At 53.7% G+C, this 21398-nt stretch overlaps 2 protein-coding genes across 3 annotated transcripts; both read left to right on the top strand.

Moving 5' to 3' along the window:
- The first annotated feature begins 357 nt into the window (after window positions 1-357).
- On the top strand, window positions 358-18518 carry ZFP91 (ZFP91 zinc finger protein, atypical E3 ubiquitin ligase). 2 transcript variants are annotated; one of them, XM_080592463.1, is made up of 11 exons: window positions 358-825; window positions 1360-1385; window positions 8867-9082; window positions 9338-9374; window positions 9853-9945; window positions 10418-10540; window positions 12780-12830; window positions 13346-13424; window positions 13593-13707; window positions 14208-14307; window positions 14673-18518. In XM_080592463.1, the coding sequence occupies exons 1-11, from the start codon at window positions 509-511 to the stop codon at window positions 15181-15183; spliced, it is 1668 nt and encodes a 555-aa protein (XP_080448589.1). In that variant the 5' UTR covers window positions 358-508; the 3' UTR covers window positions 15184-18518. The 2 variants fall into 2 exon arrangements, with proteins under 2 accessions (XP_080448589.1, XP_080448590.1); XM_080592464.1 differs by having other exon boundaries at window positions 362-825; window positions 9856-9945.
- On the top strand, window positions 16035-21064 carry CNTF (ciliary neurotrophic factor). The gene is made up of 3 exons (XM_080592477.1): window positions 16035-16172; window positions 19063-19356; window positions 19674-21064. Exons 2-3 carry the CDS (start codon window positions 19240-19242, stop codon window positions 20145-20147), a joined length of 591 nt encoding a protein of 196 aa, XP_080448603.1. The 5' UTR covers window positions 16035-16172; window positions 19063-19239; the 3' UTR covers window positions 20148-21064.
- Window positions 21065-21398: the final 334 nt, after the last annotated feature.

The raw sequence follows: 21398 nt of genomic DNA, 5'->3' as shown, positions 1-21398 counted from the left end.
CGGGGGGCGGCCGGGGGGGCAGCGAGCGCTCTCTGCCCCCCCCGAGCGGCCTCGCCCGCCGGCCCCGGGCACCCGGGGGCAGCCGGAGGGGCGCAGGCGGCGGCGGTAGGAGGCGCCGCGGGGAGCGGGGCAGGCCCGGGCCGGGCGGGGGGCGGCGGGGCCGGTCCCGGGGGAGGGGGGGGCTGCGAGGGGAGGGGGGGTGCGTGAGGGGAGCGAGCGCGAGCGCGGCGGGCTCGAAGGCGCCTGCGCGGCTCGCGGCACGCCGATTGGCCGCGCGGCCCGCCGAGGGGGCGGGCGCTGCGGCAGTGCGGCCGCTGATTGGTTAGTCGGCGGGGAGAGGCGGGGAGGGGAGGAGGGGGAGGCGGGGCTCGGGCTTCGCACCGCCTTCCGATTGGCGGCGCGGAGGCGGGGAGGAGGGCGGCGATTGGGCGAGGCCGCCGAGGGGGCGTGGCGGCGGGGCGGGAAGCAGCGCGGGGCGGCCGCCGCAGCCACTCCGCTCCCCGGCCCGATGCCGGCGGGCGGCGAGGAGGGGACCCCCGGGCACGGCCCGCCAGCCGCACCCCCCGGCCGCCGCCGCCCCGCGCCCGCCCCCGAGCCCGGCGAGGACTCCGGGGGCAGCCGCGTGCTGCGGGGCGGCCGCGAGCGGGGCCGAGCCTCCGCCGCCGCCGCTTCGGCTTCGGGGGCAGCCGCCGCCTCCCGCCGCCGTAAGGCCGAGTATCCCCGGCGCCGCCGCAGCAGCCCCGGCGCCCGAGGAGCAGCCGCCGCCGCCGAGCAGCCCGCCGCCGAGCCGCCGCCTGCAGCCAGGAAGGGCGCCCCCCGCCTCGGGTGAGTACCGGCACCGGCACCGGCAGCCTCCCGTTACCCCTCGGTCTCCTCCTGGGACCACCCCCCGGGGTCACCGCCCCCTCCCCGTGCACCCTTCCCCTGCCTCGTGCCCACGGGCCCCGAGGCAGGGGTGTGCTGGGGCCGCTCTCCCGCAGGGGGGTGGCTGCAGCCCCGCCCTGATGGGTTTGGGGGCTGGCAGCCGGCTGGGTGTCCGTGCAACCCCCCAACCCTCGGTATCAGGGCTCTCCTGTGCCCCCCTGACCGCGGGGTCCCTGGGGTGTGGGTGTGACCAACGTGGGTAGGGCTGGGGCTTGTTGCTGTGCTGTTATCCCGCAGCTTAACTTCCTCTGGGTGAAGCAGTCCCCGTTGGTATAAGCCTCAGTTGGCTTCAGCTTCCTCCAGATGAACTAACCCGCGTTGGTATGAGGGGCTGGAAACAGCCTTTTGAGAACATCTTCATCTAACACACCTTATTGTTTCTGCTGCCCCGCAGTAGGAGCTCCCTCTTACGGTTACCTCTTGTATTTTTTTCAGGTGCACGGATAAAGCAGCTGGTAAAGGTAAGGGCTCGATGCTTGTTCATGCAGTTGTATTCCGTCCAGAAAGTCAGGGCTTTCCCATGAAGGTAGCCAAACATCTGCTGAATCGCCCTTCCAGGGAAAGCTCTGTTGCTTGGTGACGTGCGGGTTCTTTCCAAGGTCTCTCCCAAGATTGTGGAACTGCAGCAAGCTGCCAATGAGGCTTACATGTGCCCGACTTGCAAAAACTTTATTCCAAATAACCACTAGGGTGTTACTTCGCTATCAGAAGCTGAGACCATACGGTGCCGCGGTTTGACAGCTCTCGAGCAGCTAGTAAAATCCGTGCTCGCATCTCTTCTGCTGCTGTCAGGAGTACAGGTGTGTGTGCTCAAGGGACATCTGGAAGGTGTATGGAAATGAGAGTACTCAAATATTTACACTTGTCCTTTTGTAGCCTCGCGGTACTGAGCGGGTGGTGAATCTTATGCCGTGTGCCTTATGCCTCATCCCTTAGGGGTGAGATAGAAATTGGGGGAGAGAGATGGGAGTGGCTTAACGAGTCTCATCAAGAAGGCCTTAACCACGGGGAACAGTGGCCAGGAGCAGAACTTACTTTTTTCCACTGTGAGTTCTGTTTGTCTACGTAACAGCTTTCTGTAGAAAAATATTAGAGGGCCTTGCTACTTACCCAGTGACTTCTGAAACACTTACCTCCCCCCCTACCCCCCCATAAATAAATAGGTTTTGTGCAGTGTTGGTTTTGATCTGGTATGGGGAATCGTAACAGAGGATGAAATAGCAAGGAAAATCATAGACCTGTGCAAGTTAATTCATCTTTTCTGCTGGAGCTGCTCAGTTGTTGTTTGCTGGCTTTTGTGTCCGGACTTTACAGGTCGCTTTTGTTCTTGTAATTCTATAACTCTTTGACTTTATTCCTACAAGTCTATAACTTTTTTCAGCTCGGGCGTTGAAATCTAGTTGGTGAGGTGTATTTTTGCAGACCAAAATAGAATTGAGCAACGTGTGTTGAGCTCAGACCCTACAAACATATATGTGCTTGCTGTTTACAATACTCTGTCCATCCTTCTACCAAGTAAAAACTTCATCCTTCTAGGTTGAGCTTTGCTGGAATGTGTTTAAAAAAAAAAAAGGCATGGCATTGCCACTTAATATGCGTACAAAGTAGTGCTATCTTGAAATATTTTAACGGTGATTCCCATTGTTTTCAATACCTGTAAGTGGAAACGTTTACCTTGCTGAATCATCCCATTTTTACCCTGGTTTCTCATGACACTGGTGGAAGTGGCAGATGTCTGTCTGCTATTTCCTAAGTTTGGCCTCTGTTTAGGAGAGTGCCTTCTTAAACTTTGGCCTCGGAGAGATTCACTTGTCCTTGAACGCGAGATGAAGAAAAACATTTATTAAATTTCTCAAGTCGTTGTTATTATTGTTAAACTCGCAGCCAAAATAGATGCCATGAACCTTTGTGTGCAAACCGGCGTCACAGTAAAAGTGCTGGGTGGGTCTGGTGAAGACTGGGAATTTAGTGTTTGCATTTACCGGCTTGCGCTCTGACATGGAATTAATTCTCCTTCCGTGGCAATTTGCATTATGCTGCTGTCCTTTATTACAAAGTTTTATATCCAGTTTAGAACATTCAATTTGCTCGAGCTCAGCAGTTGCTGTTGGTGTCTGCATGCTGGGCGAGCAGTTTGTGCGAGTGAGGCGCACCGTGACATCCCGAGCATCTGCTGGAGATGGAAAACCTGTTGCACCAAAGCTTGTCCAGTAAGATCTGTGGTCTTATACATTATATTTCGAAGTAAAATCACCGCTGCTGCTCTCAGTGAAGAAAGCCCAGAGGCGATGGCTGTGACGCCAGCCGATTTGTGCCGTCGGTCATAACCGAGCTGCCGTGACAGCAGAGCAAGTCGCCAAGGTTTGTGCTCCTTCGCGCGGTGCCGTGGGATCAGCGGGTTTTCTGCTCGTTGGCCGCAGAGCAGGGCGCAAAGGTCCGTCTGCGCAGGCCCCATGGGAAGATTACTGGAAGGGTAAAGTCGAAGGTGTGTTGTGTCAGAGCTGGCGTGCGGCTGTGCCCTGCTGGTGTGTGCCGCGGCCGCTGCAAAGTCAGCGTACCGATAGCGTTTCCTGCCCGGCCTGCTTAGTCATGCAATTGCAATATTTCCTTCGTGTGCTCCTAGAAAATATTGGTGATATAAGTATGACGTTTAGTCTCCGCTTAAAAATGGATTCATACAGCTGTATAAGTCACGTTTGACTTTCTACGATGCCGTGTGCTCCCGTGGAAATAATTCTCGTTTCTCTTAGGCCTGAATAATTACTGGAATATAGATTTAATGAATATATTCCATGTCCTTCTCTCACTGAATTGAAAATCAGGTGCTTACCGTGGCTCTTTACGTTGTGGTAGCAGTCCAACCAAACCCGCTTCTCAGATACAATTTTACAGCCTAACTAGATTCTGACTCTAACCCTCCTTTTTTAGTGAAAAAAAGTAAAGAGTTTGAGAGGTAGAGAAGGGGAGAGGTGAGGTGCGTGGAGTCAGCTGTCCAGAGGCTTTTTGTAGCTCCCTGTTTGACACTCGTGGGCGCAGCTTTAACACGTGGAGGCTCACGTGGGATTCCCCCGCTGCTGAGAACCGAAAGCGTGAGGCCAGCACGGGCTGGAGGGCGATGCCAGCACAATCTGCGCGTTCCTTCGCTGTGCGGGCGCAGAGAGCGGGCCTTGGGAGGAGCTGGGAGGGGGACGCGGTTGTTGGGTGTTCCCACGTTTGGAAGCTGTCTTGGTGATCTGTTCCTCGCGATTTCTTTTTCTGCTCTGCCGGTATGAGGCTACTGTAATGCAATTTGTGGGTGGCTGGTATTTTAGCTGTTCTCCCATCACACCGGCTTTCGGGCTGTGCTGAAGGGGAAGCCAGAGAGCATTTCTTCAAGGACTGTGGAATGGTGTGGGGAAGACAAGGCTGCTCCCTAGCAGCCTGCTTCTAACTGTTAGAGAAACAACACAAGTCTGCAAATTCAGAAGAGACGGAAAACTTTCAGGCTCGAATTGTAGAAGGCTGTGTTGTAGGATAGATAATTCGTATTATACCTCGCTATTTGTGTTCTTAAAGCTTCACGCTTCTTTGGTAATGACTGCTTTTCTTGAGGCGTTTGTCACTGTTTTGAAAGAGATGACATGACTTATAATCAAGCCTTCTAAAAATGTGCTGAATTTAAACAGCTCAGGCTGCCCGAGCCTACTTTGACTCCTATGAGGATTTTCCTGTGTCCCATACACGGAATTTTACAGATATTTTAGAGGGGAAAAAGCTATTCAGACAGGGACTTACACTAGGATTTTTTTTCCGACTTGTTTGTTGGTTGTGCCATCACAACGTGGGGCATTAAACATATAAAATACATTTTCTATGTTAAATTAAAGCTGCGGTCAGAGATGTATACATGTTGTGATACAGTTGCTTTTATACCAGTCGGCTTGAAACCCAATAATTCATAGTATATTCTTTTCCCTTAACTTCTTTGTCTAAAGAAAGGTTAATATTTTATTGCTGCAGCCTTACAGGAGGCTGGTGAATAAAAGCTTGAACATCTGAACAAGTGTGGCTGAGAAAAGCCGATGCGGAGTACCAGCAGCTCCCATTTCTGGGTGTAATCGAGTGGATTTTCAGGTGCCGGTCGGGCAGAGCCGGTAGGCAGCAACGCGCGGTACCTCTGCTACAGAAGGCTGGCTTGTGCAGCGCTGGGAGACGTGCAGCACGCGACAGGGGTGAGCAAGAAGCGCTGCTTCCAGGGGCTGACGTCCTTCGTCCCCGGCAAAACCCGAGGACGGCACGTCCCTGGGCGGCGCTGCGTTCCTTCAGCGCCCAGGAGGAAGGTCAGGCTGTGGGATGCGTGTGCTCACCGCTCCGGTCCTTGACACAGGCACGCTCTTAACGCTTGCTGCATGCAGTGATTATAAAAACCAAGGCAGTAAGCACCTGCTGCTGGGAAGATTCGCCTGTAAAGCAAATGCTGTGGGGTCGGGGAGTGACATGGCTGTAAGGTGAAGCAAGAAAGGAGGCACAAGGAAGCCTGAGAGCTGCTCTGTTGCTTCCTGAGAGTATCCTGCTTGTGAGGTGGGTTTCTGGTACGGGGAGGAGCGGAGGCTTGTAAGGGTGAACTTATTGCCAGGAGTGGAAGGCGGAGGGCAAACTTGAGGATATAAATCTTTTATATTTATATGTATGAATGGTGTGGGACGCTGGGATGCCCGGCACGCTGAGTGAGAACGGAATGCTACTGGGTAAGCTCTGGTAGAGAAGTGTAACAGTGCCCAGAGTCTGTGCTTTTGGTAACCCAAGCTGCTACAACAGAGCTACAGCTTTGCACCTAATTTCCTCCCAGGTCTCCTTCTCTTTTTCCCTTCTCTCACTGATGGGTGTTTCATTCACAAACTTTAGGGTTAAAGGGTGTTTGACTCTCACGTTAATGTACCTCCCTCACTACGATGTGTTTTCTGCCCTGGACACTGTTCGCTGAAAGGCAACTGGGAAGGATGGTGCAACTACCCCAGGATGAACAGAACTACCCCAGAATGACAGCTGCTTTTATCACAAAGTTACTTAGTTAAGGGAGAGCTCAAGGTAGGAGAAACTCCAGGGTTTGACCAAAGGATCAAAAGGACTGGTAGGATTTCAAGAAGTGGATTTTTCCCCGTATCTCTTGACTGGCTTCCTGTAAGGTGCTGGCACCCACCCAGCCTGCAACTGACTCCTGCAGAGGCAGCTGGAGGAGGCAGATAGTATCGGCATGGGAGGGACTGCAGGGGAGCGTGAGTGCAGGGGCGTTTCGTGGCCGGTGAGTTCTGCCAGCTCAGAGCTTCTGTTGCCCCTCTTGCCCCGTGATTTGGGCAGAAGACAGCAGTGCTGCGTCTTAACTGGGATTGCATGTGCTGACTGGCCAGCAGGTCCTGCCAAAAGGGAAGCATGTAATTGGTTTTGCAACAGCTGATGCGGCAAGCAAATGCTCCTTGCTTTTTTGTGCTTCTCACTGGGGGCGCCTTGGTATTGTCTTGTGTACCCTTTCCTTCTCCTGTGGTCTGAGTTCGTATGGCCTGGTGTCCAGCACTGCTGTTGACACTTGCACCACTTCCACCACTTCTAAGTGCAGAATCAACTGCAGCCTTTCTAATTTAAGGTTTTCTTTGTTTCAGTCTCAAGGCACTAGAGCAGTATCTTCCTTTTCAGAAAGAACGGAGCCTGATTAGCTGTAGTAACAACACTCACTCCATTTATCTTATCTTGCTCCTTTCTGTGATTAGCCAAACCCTGTGAACTGAGGAGCACGTGGGTTTTAGTGCAGGCATGTTTGTGGGAGGAGTGGGGCAGCGCAGTATTCATCCACAGGGCCTAGGCTCAACCAGATGAAGTGTGGTACCCAAGACAAGACTGAAAATAGCTGTAAGGTTAACTACTGCAAGGTATAGGTAATTGGGAGACGTGGGCATCTCTTACGGATGACAGAGACGAGGACAGCCACGATCCCTGACCTGGATGCAGATGTGAGTATATAACTCCATACTGCTTTACAGGTTCTGGTGCACAGGAAGTATTCAGTGCTGCTCAGACCTGTGAATACTTACGTGCCTCCAAGAAAACACAGCATGTAAAAACAAAACCAACAACTTGTAGACAGTACTGAAGTAGATGTAAAAGTAAAAATGAGAAGTCATGAGGAAAGGCTTTAATATTAAACACGTTGACTTCAGAGAAACGAAGCCAAGTTGCTAGATGAGTGGTGCCTCAGGTGTACTTTGTAGAAATATATTCTGAGGGAGGTCTGCTTCAACTCCGTAAGTGTGAACTATAAAATACTAGCTCTTACCAAGAAGTCACCAAATGAAAGATCTTCCAAGGGAATAGCCATCTTTTTGAGAGCAGCAGTGTGTTAATGTTGGTAGAGTGGTAGTGCTTGATGGGAAAACTCCTAGAGAATGGTTTCAAAGTGGTTTTGAGTTTGATTTGCCATTCAAAACTGAGGATGATCACAATTAGGATTGAAACCAACATGAACTCTGTTTTATGAGATCCATACACCTTTTTTGGTTTCCTGGTTGTAATTTATGCTTTGATGATGGACTTGGCTGCGTACGTGTAAGGCATCAGACTTGGTTGCTGTTTTACAATGAACTTGTGAGGCCTTGTATCCTATATTCCTCCTGCTTTTTCAGAGGTTGGTGATTCCAGCTCAGTTAATAAGGGCTGAATACCGAACAACATGCTGGAAGTTAAATTCAAAAGGTTTGAAGCAAAACCAAAGAATTTAGGTGGGAGGGTCCCTCTGCAGCTCTCTGGTCCTGGGTTCAACCTGGAGTTCCCATCCTGTTGCTCAGGGGCTTTTTCCATCCAGGTCTTGAAGCCCTCCAAGCATGGAGGTCACACAGCAGCATGGAGGTCACACAGCCGTGCTTCCAAGCCCCTCTTCCAGCCCTTGACTGTCCTCTTGGGGAAAACCGCTTTTCCTGTGTCCTGACAAACCCGCCTGTCTCAGCCTATGACCTCATCTCCCTGCTGCGTGCTTCGGGGAGCCTGGTTTTGGGGATTTACTCCTCACCAGGGCTGCTCCCCAGCCCGTCCTTAGAGAACTGTGCCCTGCATTTGCAAGCAGGTGCTTGGAAAGTTCCTGAGCATAGGTGTACTGCTGGCTGGTGCTTGGGCAGCACAATCCCCCCGAAACCAGACAGTTGTGGAAAGGGATTTAGGTAAAAAAGGAGTCAGAGCTGAGGCTAGAGCACAGGCCCTGTGCCTCACTGCAGGTGCTTGGTGTGCTAATGCAGAGACGAACCTGGAGTACCGAGCCTAGCCAGCTGCTTGGGATGGATTTCCTTAGCACGTCGTTGGTGAAATATCAAAAAGCATTTGAGTTCATCAAGGCCTGGTGTTCCAGCAGCCACCAGAAAGTGAAATCAGGTGAACCGTACTTGGAAGTCTTAGCTTTTAAAGGGATGAACTTGCTCACGTATACGTTTTAGGCAGCTCTGTTATCTTGCCAAAGCATATCTGGAGGTCAGCCAAAAAGAAACCACCTGCAGAAGCCATAACTGAGTGCAGAGACCTCAGGCTAGCGGTACTTGTGATGCTTCTTGCTCTAGCACGAGATCAGAAACATCCAGTTTGGATTCCTCTGGATTATTACCAGGTGTACGTTTCGGGTTAAATACGTGTTTGGGGGATTCTCCAAACACAACTCTTAATACAGACCAATTTTGAAACCAGTCTGTCATTAAACAGTTGCTGAGGTTTACAAATGTCTGTGTTGCTCAGGGGAGATCGGAGCCAGCAAATAATCATCCTACACGCCTTTATCAGAGGCAAATGTGAGCTATTTTTAAATATTTGTGCCTTTTACTCAGAGGCAGTTGGAGGCTGTGCTGTTCCACACTGTGCAAGGGGCGTGAAACAACCGTGGGGTTTACCTTTATTCCTATTAGCACTAACGAGATTGCAACGTGTGTTTCAGATCCCAAAGAAGAGAAGGAAGAGGAGGAGGTTTCCAGCCTCCTCAGCCATGACTCCGCTGCCAGCACAGCCCGGCCCAGCAGAAGCTGGCGCAGCAGCAGGTCGGCCGCCGCGGCCCGCCAGCGCGACACCGAGAACTTGCGTGCCTCCAGGTCCAAGACCGGCTCCCTGCAGCTCGTCTGCAAGTCAGAACCAAACGTGGACCAGCTCGAGTACGGTACGTGGGCAGCCCTGGCACGGAAGGTAGGCGGTGCCTGAAGACAGGTGGATCCTGGGGACCTCTGAAGGGAGCTGCACGTGGGTGTAACTTGGGGAGCTGTACGTGGCTGGTACAGGCGTGGTGCTTCTGTGTCACGAGCACCTTCTGCCACCGGTGCTCCTGGCGCTGAGTGTTGGTGGAGGTATCTCGAGACAGATGAGCTCACTGCAGAGATCACAGGTTGAAACTTTTACTGGTGACTTTTCCTTTCAGAGGTCACAGAAGAGCATCAGTCTCCAGCTGGAATCAGGTAGGAAGCTCTTGCTTTGTGGTATTTCTTCATATTTAATGTCAAGAAGGGGGAAAAATACAATCTCAAGCTTTTCAAATGCTTGTGACAGGGTCTGTGGGAAGAGTAGAAGTTGTTCTCATGCAGTCCTGACCCTTCATATTTTTGTTTTGGGTTGCTGATGGACTGCAGGTGTCAGGAAGTATGGTTGAAATGTATTTGGTAGGGGGGTGGGCATCTCACCTTGTAGCTTTATTCCTTCTGCAGCAGGTGCTGTAATTGGTTGGGCTCACAAGAAGGGGCTGCTCTGCTTCGCCTGTCTGCTTTGGCTGTCATTATGCTCCTTAGTCAGTGCAAGCTGTTAGCTTTCCCCAGTCACGTGGGATGAAAAAATGCAGTGTAAAAGTGTCGTTCCCATCCTGTGGGGTGGTGCATGAATATTCCTGCAGTAGTGCTGAAGTTGTTGCCGCTAAGCTCCTCTGTTCTCCTTTTCTCCCAGCAGCGATGATGAGGAAGAGATCCTTGTCAGCGAGGAAGAAGTTCCCTTCAAAGACGATCCAAGAGATGAAACCTACAAGCCCCATCTAGAAAAGTATATTAGATTACCTACTTACTGTTTGTAGGCCAAGAACAATTGTGACATCGTAGTTGAACAAGCTTAATATGACCCAGAGAACCTGTGCTACTTGCTGAGGTGGAATGGCTCCCATTGAACTGTTTCCCTACAGCTATCGGGACCATTTTTCTCTAGTGGTCTAGAGCTATTAGGGCCCTGCTGGCTGTCAGGTTCTTCTTTGATCCTACTTCCTGATTAGAAAAATGGGGTTTGATTAAAATAGAAACTACTACCCAGTTCTTGCTTAAATCTGTGTAAAAAGCAGACACTACTTTTTAGTAGTGTGGAAGGAGAGAAGCCCTTGGGGTTAACACGATGAAGAACCAGACGCTGCCAGCCAGAGGTGCTCAGAAGAGGCTAAGAGGAGAGAGGGGCATGAGGGTATCTTTGAATACATGCAGGTGGCCACTTAACATCGGAGTAATGCACTGTATTTGTGTCTCTGTAGGGAAACCCCAAAGCAAAGGAGAAAAGCTGGCAAGGCAAAGGAGGAAAAAGAGAAGCAGAAAGAGATTAAAGTAGAGGTAAAAGAAGAGAGTGAGTTTCATGAAGATGAAGAGCCACCAAGGAAGTGAGTAAAATTCTGTAGCTATACGTACCAGTGTGTATTATATACTTTGCACTCTTGCTAGTGTACAAGAGTGGTTTTTATTGTTGTTTTCCCCTTTCTGGGTCTGAAAGACAATAGGGCAGAGCCTCTTGTTCTTACAGAAGTGCTGCTTCCTAGTGTCTTGCCTGTGTTTGGCAAGGAAAAAGAGTTAATGTTTTCATTTAGTTTAGGCAAAGTTTTTTCAATGCTGTGGTTTAGTCAGCCTACCTGGATATGGCCACATCCTGTGAAATACTTCAGAGAGTTTTTAAAAAAACAGGCTTCAGCTGTGATGTCTGAAGTGTGTTAGGCTTACATGTATTTATTAGACTGTTAGAAAGCCAGTCTGGGAAGGCCAGTTCTCTTCTGCTGTGTGCCTAGAGACGGATGGGAGAGCACTCTGTACACATCAAGTGTCATTTTAGTACGTTTGGGACTTACACAACAAAGCTCAGGAAAAACAGCTGGGTTCTCCCTTATTTTGGAGAAAATAAGAGAACAAACTTACATTGCCTAGTTGGTCACTGGTACTTTGAGTGGAGCCTCAAAATACTTGTCCTCTCACTTGAACTCAATTCTGAAGCTTGCCTTCTGGAAAATGAGAGAGAGAACGGATTTGTGTCAGGGTCAAAATCATTCAGGTAGGCTGGAAAAAAAAGTTTTTGTACTTGATCTCATCTGTGAGAAATGGGAGCAAATGTGGCTCCCTCTGCTGGCCTGCGGTGCGGGGCTTTGCACACCTCTGTTTGAACTTCTGGTGCTGTTTCTAAGCTGTAGCGGGACCAATTTATTGTGGAGGGAAGTACAGATGTTTGTATTTTGGAGAAGGTTTTCTCCTCCTAAAGGTAGCTTTCAGAGACTTGTGGTTGTGTTGTTGGACTGGTGCTGCTTTTGCCCATAAGAACCTGTGCAGCTTCTGAAGGCTTGGCTTGAATGCTGAGTGCCTGCTCAGCTTGTTTACTGGCATGGTCTCGCTATCGATAAAGATGTCTCAATACAGTCTAGAAAAGACTCCATCAGCCTGCTGTTAAGTGTCTTGGTGCAGCAGTGTGATCAAGCAGGCGCATTGTTCGGGGTAGAGCTATTGCTGGGGGTTGTATTTTACATGTAAACGTGGGTCTGCTCAGAGCACAGACTTTATTTTGTCTTGACAGGTGTGTAAGCTGTTACAGTTAATTCAGACAACTGAAAAATAGCTGCTAGACTATCAATCCCTTTCTTCCTAGCCTCCCAGACTGATGTGTTTCACGTGGTATGAAATGTTGCCCAACAGAGCAGAGGAAATAAAAGGCACTATCAATTCTGGACTGTGTGGGCAAAATTATATGTTTATTAAAAATTCATTAGGAAATGAGAGGGATTGTGAGAGCAAACCACATAAAGCATTTATTTCTCAAGAATATTGCCTTCCTCTGAATCTGCATCAAACTTGGTCTTTATTGATTTATCTAGAGCTTGCATTAATGAGGCGATAGCTTGCTAACTGTCTGCAGCAGGAACCTATAAAAGCAGAATCTTGTGTGCTCACGTGCAGCCTGGAAAGGTCTGAATTTAATCAAGGGCTGCAAGTTGGTTAGACAGTCGCAGGTTTGAAAGAAAAATGTGAAGCATGTCACGCCTGGTAGAGGGTTTTTAAAATAGCAGTTCCTCGCTTTATTGTGGCAGAAGACTTGGTAATTTGTAACCACAGCCTGCTGGGCTGTGGCTGCCTGGTACCTCTTCACTGGTGTTTGATGGGTTGTGAATGGTGGGCGATGTGGGAAAATGTTCTTACTGCTAGGTTTGGCCCTAGTCTTGCAGCCGCAGTTCGCTTGGCTGTATCGGGAGTGGCAGAGTGGTGTGAGATCTGCCACTAGCCACCAAATGTCACGCAGAAAAAAAAAAGCGTGACCCAGGTATCAAAAATGTGAGGGTGTTTCACAGGGACTGCTCTTTTGCATGATGCGGTTGTGCAAATTGCAGGGACAATTCACATGAGGGCCTGGTTACTTGCTTTCCTTAGGGGATCTGCCCATCTACCCCATGAGTAATTACTCGTTTGAAACTCCTTTGAAGCTCATCAGCCACTTTGATCCAGAGCAGGTGCCTGTTTAATTCTGACTTGCTGGGTGCAGTGTTATTTTTCAGCCTAAAATTGCAGAAGAGCTCTGTAGTGTTGTAGCATGCTGCTGCAGTACTGATGTAAAGAAGCCTCTTTCAATTCTCTCTGTAACTGCTACAGGAGGGGAAGGAGAAGAAAGGATGACAAGAGCCCGAGGTTGCCCAAGAGAAGGTAAGTGACACCCCTCTACTCAGTTGGGTTCTGAAGACTTGCTTCCTCTGTGTCCTACACAGATGTTAACTGTCTTAGAGGCATCTCTCTCACACAGTACAGAAATCTGTATTAAAGGGAGAAAAAAAATAGCATCATGTGTTGACTTCCCTGCTTTCTTTCCCTTTTTTCCCTGTGGGTGTTAAGTTTGATTTCTTCCCAGCCGTTTTTTTAATCTCATCTGAGTTGATCCCTACCTTGGCAGCGTACAAGGTAAGGTTTTGGGGAGCTTTGCCTCTGGGTTTTTTTTCAGTTCTGGTGAGAGCCCTCAGATAGTTCTAGGAACAGAGCAGCCTCTTGGCCAGAATCTCTATAAGCATAGCCCAGACAGGAATACTGGAGCAGTGATCCCTTGCTCTCATGTTACTGAACTGCTCTCACGTTACTGAACTGCACTCACATTCATTTATCTTGCGCTGCCTTAGCTTTGGATTTCTCAGCTGACCTCTCTGCTCGTTTCCTTACTGGTCTCTTAGGAAGAAGCCCCCGATACAGTACGTCCGCTGTGAGATGGAAGGCTGCGGCACCGTCCTGGCTCACCCGCGTTACCTGCAGGTGGGCTGAGATGTTCTGCTGCTTGGTGGCGTACGTGTGAGGGCAGGGGAGGGCCTCCTGCACCAGGGCCTGTCACTGTAGAGGGGGGCCATCTGGGATCAGAGTGCTTCAGCCGTCGTCTTAGCCGTGTAAAGAGAGAGCTTACAACCTTTCGCTCTTCTTTCTCAGCATCACATCAAGTACCAGCACCTGCTGAAGAAAAAATACGTGTGTCCCCATCCCTCCTGCGGTCGGCTCTTCCGCCTCCAGAAGCAGCTCCTGCGGCATGCCAAACACCACACAGGTACAGGGAGGTGGGGAACAGATCCAAACTCCTCCCTGGGTCGTGGAACAGAGGGAGGGTGGGGGGGAACCTCCGGTGCTTAAGGAGGGAGTGAAGCTAAGGCAGATGGTACAGACTTGCAGCAGTGGAAGAATATTACTCACTTCTAGATTGCAATCTTTTAAGGAAATGAAAGGAAATGGGCTATAGAGTTCTCGATTCACCCTCTGGCAAGTATCAGTCAGGGGTTCTGTAGAGGGATAAAACGAGCCAAGCTTTATCCTAATTTGCCACCCTTCAGCACTGGTCAGAATGGATAATTAACTCGTAGAGTCTTAATCATGCCTTAACTCTCCATCAGTTTCTGTGGTGTCTTGTGGGACACCTCCTCCCTTGCTGTCTGCTGGCCTCCCAGCGCTTCTCGTTCTGCTGCTTCCTGGGCAGCTCTGCCTACAGCATGAGAGCGGGGAGGGCCAGCAGGTCTGCAGGAGAGTGACGCTGCGACTGGTGTTGCTTTTCAGATCAAAGGGATTACATCTGCGAGTACTGTGCCCGGGCATTTAAGAGTTCTCATAACTTGGCGGTGCACCGGATGATCCATACAGGCGAGAAGCCCTTGCAGTGAGTACCTCTGCCTCTCTCGTACCCTCCCGAGTGACCCGTGGATATATCTGCCTTTGGACTGCTCCGAGAGCAGCTCTGAAGGCCGGGCTGGACCCTGTTCCCGGAGTCCCAGCTCCCTTTAAACACGCAGCTGTAGGAGTGTTTGGATTGCTGCTTGTTGTCTCACCTGTTCCTTCAGGCAGTGCCTCAGATCTGAGGAGCATGAGTAAGCCCCTGTAAATATCTCTGGAAGGGCTGGCGCCGAGGTGGCATCCCATGTTAACGAGCCCCCGCTGCTTTCCTGGGCCGCCTCTTTGCCCCTGTCTACACCGACGCGTGCCGATGTCCCTTTGTTGTGACCTCCCCCTTCTCCCCTTCCCCAGGTGTGAGATCTGTGGGTTCACCTGCCGGCAGAAGGCCTCCCTGAACTGGCACATGAAGAAGCACGACGCCGACTCCTTCTACCAGTTCTCCTGCAACATTTGCGGCAAGAAATTCGAGAAGAAGGACAGCGTCGTGGCCCACAAAGCCAAGAGCCACCCCGAAGTGCTTATCGCTGAAGCACTGGCTGCCAACGCAGGTGCCCTGATCACCAGCACTGACATCCTGGGCACTAACCCCGAGGCCATCGCGCCGCCCACCGATGGCCAGGGCCTCCCCCTTCTTCCCGACCCCCTGGGAAGCGCTGCCCCGGCGGATTGCCTGCTGCTGAACCCCGACGGGATGCCCAAGACGTATTGCGGCGGGGCGGAGCGCGTGAGCCTGGTGGCTGACGGCAAGCTCTTCGTGGGCAGCGGCAGCAGCGCCAACCCAGAAGGGCTGGTCATGAACACAGAGATCCTGGGAGCCACCACGGAGGTGCTCATCGAAGATTCAGACTCCACTGGACCCTAGTGGGCGGGGAGCACGTGGGTGCTGGGACAGCTCGGACTCTGTATTTAAAAGGAAAAACAATGGAGACGCGTATTGAAAGAGAGAAAAGCAAAACTTAAAATACTAGTAAATAACCGAAGGGTCTGCTCTCCTCCGGCGTGGATCACGGCACGTCCTCTTTCTCCCAACCACTTCTGTCTTGTCACTGCTCCTTTGTAGGAAAGGGGCACATGCTGCCGTTACCAGAGCAAGTTGGACCGAGCGACGGATTTCTCCGAGGGAGGGGGAATGGCCGAAACCCTTCGCTCTGCCCCAAAGCAGATGCCTTTCTTGACGTGGCCCCACTCGGAAACTAGAAAGCATTTCGATGCGCTCTGGACGAGTTTCTTAGGACTCCCTTCCGCCCCGTGGTCCCAACTTCTATGCATCACTGCACTCTGGTCCTTGCAGTCTCGTTCTTCTTCCTGGGGCTGGGAGGTTGGCTTGGCACTTTAGGCCCCCTCGGCAGGGCGAGCTGTGGAGGAGCGCGCGTCCCCGGCCTCACCGCACTCCTCTGCTCTGTCTCTGGCAGGAAGTTGAGGGAACGCCCTGGCTCGTAGATCATGTTTGCTTGGAGAGGCCCCGGGGGCTACGGGAGCCCTGCGTGGGAGAGGCAAGGAGGAGCATCCCAGTTTGACGACAGTAATTTGCACTTTGAACATGTTTCGTTTTTGTGTTGTGGTAACGAGATTCCTTATTTATTGATTAAAAAGGGTCGGTATTTTTTAGTTCTGTTCTCGGTGGGTGGGGGTGGAAGGGGTTCGGGCTGTTCCCCGGGAGGCTCCTTCACGCTAGGGAGTCGCAGGGAGCATGCCGTGCCATCCTGACAGCCGCTGGGAGGAGAGCTGAGGGAAGGCAGTGTTCGGGAGTCAGATCTCTCTCGTAGCTTTTCCAGAGTAGAGGGAGAGCCCCCGGAGAAGAGCCTGTTTGCAGTGGGAGTCTTTGCGGCAGCGTTTTAGCAGGAGGATGAGGTGAGTGCTGGAACAGCTGGCTCTGGTCTCCTTCCCTCCCAGCTCCTCGCATTAAGTGCTCTTTCTGCGTCCCCTGACTCCGTAGCCTCGCAGGGAAGGACATCGTTAGCCAGGAACTTGTTCTCGTGACTTAGGGCCGTTGTGAGCCGCTTGCTGGTGGGGGATGCCGTGCTCCTCATCCACCTCTGCCTCTCCTTTCCGGGTCTAGACAAAAGATACAGAAGCAGAGACCGGGTACGGTTGTCTCAGGCGAATTTATCCAAGGCAGTAGGCTGAGGGAGGAGGAAGGGGCCGTCGGCTCGCTCCCTGCCTCCGTTCTGGGGAGCGTTGTGCAGCTGTGTGCTCAAAGCTCCTCGCTTCGGCACAAAACGCCCCTGCTTTCCACGGAGCCTTGTAGTTTGAGTGTCGCCTGCTGGCGTAGCTGGGACAGACCTGAACCCTCGGAGAGGCTCGCATAGGATGTGACACGTCTGGTATTTAGACTCGGATCTTTTTCGCTCTGTTCTCTGAAACTGTGTGTGGAGACTCAGTGGCCTTGAATTCTTAGTGTTTTTTTGGAAGAGGTGAAAAATAACCTGGGCTTTTTGTTTGTTTACTTGTTCTCTTTTTTTTTTTTGGTTGGGTTTACGTGCTTGGAACAGAGCCCAAGTGTTTTGTCCAAGCGCACGGTCAGCAAAATCGGTCTGTAACAGCAGCCAGGCAAAATCGGGTATCTGGGGTCTGGAGAACAGCAATAAAATGTGGAATTCAATTGGAAGCTTTTACAGGAAACTGACTCTAAACACCCACTCTGTCCCCTGTGCTGCCTGGAAATCCAGCTGTGGCCCGAGCCTGACAGCTTTTACGGGGTCACTTGTCCTGATTTCCCCTTTCCCTTCCCCACTGAGGTTGAAGTCTGTGTCTGAACAAGCCAAAACGCTTCTGGTGGTGGGGTGCTTTGTGCTCGGGCAGTTCGCAGCCCCGGCGTCTTGGTGTGAGCATCCAGGGTGTGAGCATCCCCTGTTCCTTGAGTGTGGCTCCCGTGCTTCTCCTGGGGGTAGGCAGGAGGGCTGCAGCACCCCTGGGCAGGCATCTCCTGGAACAGCACGCACGACAGGCACGCAGTGGGGTGGTGGTGAAGCACACAAACCAGTTTCCTTAGTTGGGGTGATACAACCTCTTGCTTGGATCAATTTGTTGTGATTTCCAGGGGGGAGTTTTAGGGTGGCCAGCTAGTTTTCCCCCTCCCCACACCCCCTTCCTAGCTAAAGGGTCACCGCACAGCCCAAAGAAGATCAGACCCAACCATGATGGTTTCACCCACCGGCAGCGAGGGTCTCCTGCCCAGGGCGGTGGGTGTGAGTGGGGGCAAACACCTCTCCTGCCTGGGATCCCACTGCCCCTAGGGGATGTGCCAGTGTAGTAGGGTTTTGCTATTTTCCCCCAGCTTGCTGCAGCCCCTCTGCTGCTTTTCATGCCCTGCCACCGCCCCCCCAAGAGGTGCGGAGCAGGCAGAGCCTTGCACAGAACACTAAACTAAAGGGAGAGCTTGGGCTTTTGTTCTCCGAGATCGACACTAAAATGCTTCTGGGCCACCAGCTCGCTCCCTACCGGTGCTGCAACACTCAGCACCTGGCTGGGAGGCGAGGGAGGCTGCCTCGTCCTGCGCCTGCCCCGAGCAGAGCAGCGCAGTTGTCAGCGGCTGCGGGATCAAGCAGCTTGCTCGCCTCCCACCTCATTCCTGGCCTTGAGACCTCTGATCCCTGCCTCGCCCTCCCGTGCGCCCCCTCATAGCTTCGCTTTTTCTTTTTCTGGTCTCGGCGGGTTGCCTGTCTGTCCTCTAACCACAGCCTGCTCGCCCTGCTGCAGGAGAGACTGGTGTAACTCCTTCCCTCTCCCCTTCCATGCCCTACAACTGACACAGCCCTCCTGCTGCCCCTTCCCTCAGCGTCTCTCCTTCACTCGCATGCAGTTTGCTTCAATAAATTATTGTAGTAGTTTGCAATAAACTTTTTTTTGTATTTTCCCCTGTATTTATTTATTATCATTTTTTTTTCTCCTCCCCGGGAGGGAAGCAAGGGCCTGCAGCAGGGTGGGCTGGGGGTAGGGGCCTTGGCAGTGCTTTCTGCAGTAGCCACCAGGTGGCACCGGTGCTGCTGGGCTGGCCTTGGGGGGGCTGGGGGTTGCCCCCATCCCCACTAGCCCCTAGATCCCCCCCGGTGGCCCTCAGTCCCCCTGGTAGCCCTGAGCCAGGGCAGGGCTCATAGCGGTGCGGTTGTAAAGGGAAGCTGCTTTTCAACTCTCATTTTTCTCTTAATCTGGGTAACACGTAACTGAAATAAACATCTTGAGGAAAAAGCAAATAAACCCAAAAAGGGCTGGTTTTTGTGTGGTGCTCGTGTTTGGGGGGGGGTGGATCAGGGGCCTCCTACTCCGTGGCTCTGCTTCAGGGCAGGCCCCTGCAGGAAATGGTGGCTGGGTTTGGGGGGGCCACGCAGCAAGAAGAGGGCAGCAGGCAGGACCCTAAAGCTCCGAGGGCATTGGGGTGCAGCCCTGAGGGCTTTGGGATGAAGAGCACCCCATCCCACAGCTGGGGCCGGGCGTCCCCGTGTCCCCTGTGCCCTGCTCAGGCCCCAGGCTGCAGTCCCCGCTCAGCTGTTGAGCAACGTCCCGGCTTTGCTCGCCTCTTCCCGGCAGTGGTTTCCTGCGCTCCGGCCTGAGTAGGGGGAATGGGGCCGGGGCCGGGGGCTCAGCCCGGTGCTCATTTTGCTGCGGGGAGGCTGGAGAGGGTCTGAGCCGGGGCTGGGAGAACCTCCTGCTGCTGCTGGGCGAGCCTGTTCCGGGCAATAGGCTTAAAGAGTGGCAAAGCGTGGGGGGAATTAGGGAAATAATCTGTCGCTGTTGATCCCAGAGGCGGGAATTTGCAGCGTCGTGCCAGGCCCCAGGCGCGGAAGAGGGGGAGAGCCGGGCCAGCGGACGCGTGAGCAGAGCTCCCGGCTGGAATGCACCAGCTCAGCACGGGATTGTCCTTCCCGGGCCAGGCGGGCGCCGCGCCGTGAGCCCGGAGCCCGGGACGACCGCCTGGGCCATGGCAGCAGCAGACACCCCCTCGGCCACCACCCTCCGGCGCCGCGACTTGTGCAGCCGCGGCATCCGCCTGGCCAGGAAGATGCGTTCGGACGTCGCCGACCTCCTGGACATCTACGTGAGTTCATCTCTGCCCGCGCCCCGAGGCTGCTGCCAGCGGGGTCTGGGTCTGACGCCGGGCGGCTGTGACGGGGCACGGGGCCTCTGGCACGCGGCCGAGCTGCTGAGCTGTGGGACGAAATGCTGCCGACGCCTCGGCCTTGGGGTCTCAACCCTGTGGACTGATGCTTGGGTGATCCCCTGCCTCTCAGCATCTGCCCCTGTGCCCAAAATCACCTTGGCATGCACCACGGCTGGGGGCAGCGGCGGGGGGCTGCTGAGGGTCCCCGTTTCTCCCGGCACCACTGAGCCCCGGCTGTTTTTTTCCCCGTGCAGGTGGAACGGCAGGGCTTGGATGCCTCGATCAGCGTGGCGGCGGTGGAGGGGGTGCCGGCGGCGGCAGCGGAGCACTGGAGCGAGCAGACGGGGACCCAGCGGCTCCTGGACAACCTGGCGGCGTACCGGGCCTTCCGCACGCTGCTGGCCCAGATGCTGGAGGAGCAGCGGGAGCAGCTGGGCGACGCCGACGCCGCGCTGGGCCGGGCGCTGGCGGCCGTCCTGCTGCAAGTCTCGGCCTTCGCCTACCACCTCGAGGAGCTGCTGGAGCTGGAGAGCCGCGGGCCCCCCGGCGACGAAGGGGACGGGCCCCCCGCGCCCCCTCGCCTCAGCCTCTTCGAGCAGAAGCTGCGGGGCCTGGGGGTGCTGCGGGAGCTGGCCCAGTGGGCCGTGAGGTCCGTGAGGGACCTGCGGCAGCTCGCCCGGCCCGGCACCGGCACCGGCTCAGCCCCTGGCCTGGCCGAGGGCCAATGATGGCCGCATGGGTAGCAGGGAGCCTGGGTCTGGTTAGGGTTTAGCAGGGGGGGGTCAATCCAGCAGGACTCCTTTCCCACCCCTGCCGAGGGCTGCTCACAGTCACAGGGGATTTTGGGGTGGGGGGCGGACGGGGGAGAGCACGCCACTAACCCCAGAGCCCCCACGCTTTTGGTGCCGTTCCCTGGGGGCTCCCTTTCCCAGCTAGGGAAGCAGAGGCACGGGGAGGGAAGCCCTGGAAGGACAAGGCTTGGGATGAGTCTGGCTCTGCGTGCCAGGGGTTTGCAGGTCCCAGAGGCCAGGGTCCTTCGTGAGCAAGGACAGGGCTAGCCTGTGCCGTGAGACTTGCTTGGTTGCTGCCTCTTTTCATGGCTTGATGCTGCTTCACGAGGAGGGGAGCTGTGGTGGGGCTCTTGTAGAGGCAAGGCAGGAGCAAAGGGATGTGAAAATAGCACCTGGTGAAAGGAATTGTGCCCCATTTGCAAAACCCAAGGCTTTGTCTCCTTCAGGTGGTTCCCTTTCCTTCCCCGCCAGCTGCTCCTGCCCAATTTGTGTTCTCTGTGCGTTGAATTTCTGCGCTAACTGCTTGGGGGCTCGTTCGGGAGGGGTTGGTGGGGGTTTGAGCAGGGGGGCATTTCTCAGCTGCTCCGACAATACAACAGAGAGGATCTGTTAACCGAAGGCTGACTTGGAAGACCTTCCACAAGGATGTTGGTGCCTCCAGGCCACAATTAGGACTGGAGATGGCTTGGAGAAACTAACAGCCCCAACCTGCATCTCATACCCTGCGAAGGGAGCAGCCGTGAGGCTTCTCAGCTGCCCTGGCCGTAGTTTTTTTTTGTTTTTTTTTGTTTGTTTTTCCCTTTATGGCTATGATGGCTGTTGGCTGCTGAGTGAATAAAGTGCCTGGGAGATCTCCTGGGGAGCCGTGACTTCTTGGAGGAGGAGGGACAGTGGGACTGAGCCTCGCCAGGCTCTGCGTGCGCTGCCCTGCTCCTACCCCAGCCAGCGCTTCTCTCCGTGCCTGGGTGGCCTTGGGAGGGTCCCTCCCTGTGGGGTGAGGGGTTTGGGAGGGACGGGATGCTCTGGGAGGAAGCTCAAGGAACTGGCAGAGGTGGTGGAGTTCACCAGGGAGGTATAACCAGCGTCGTGCCCTGTCCCCGTGTGCCTCTGCCTTCCTCCCTGCCCCCTGAGAGCAAAGCAGGGGGTCCCTGTTCCCTGGGGTGCGGGGGGAAAGCCTGGGAGCGTGGT

This window comes from Anser brachyrhynchus (genome assembly GCF_964034855.1).
Source record: "Anser brachyrhynchus genome assembly, chromosome: 5".
Taxonomy (NCBI): domain Eukaryota; kingdom Metazoa; phylum Chordata; class Aves; order Anseriformes; family Anatidae; genus Anser; species Anser brachyrhynchus.
This window is presented reverse-complemented; position numbering and strand designations above follow the sequence as displayed.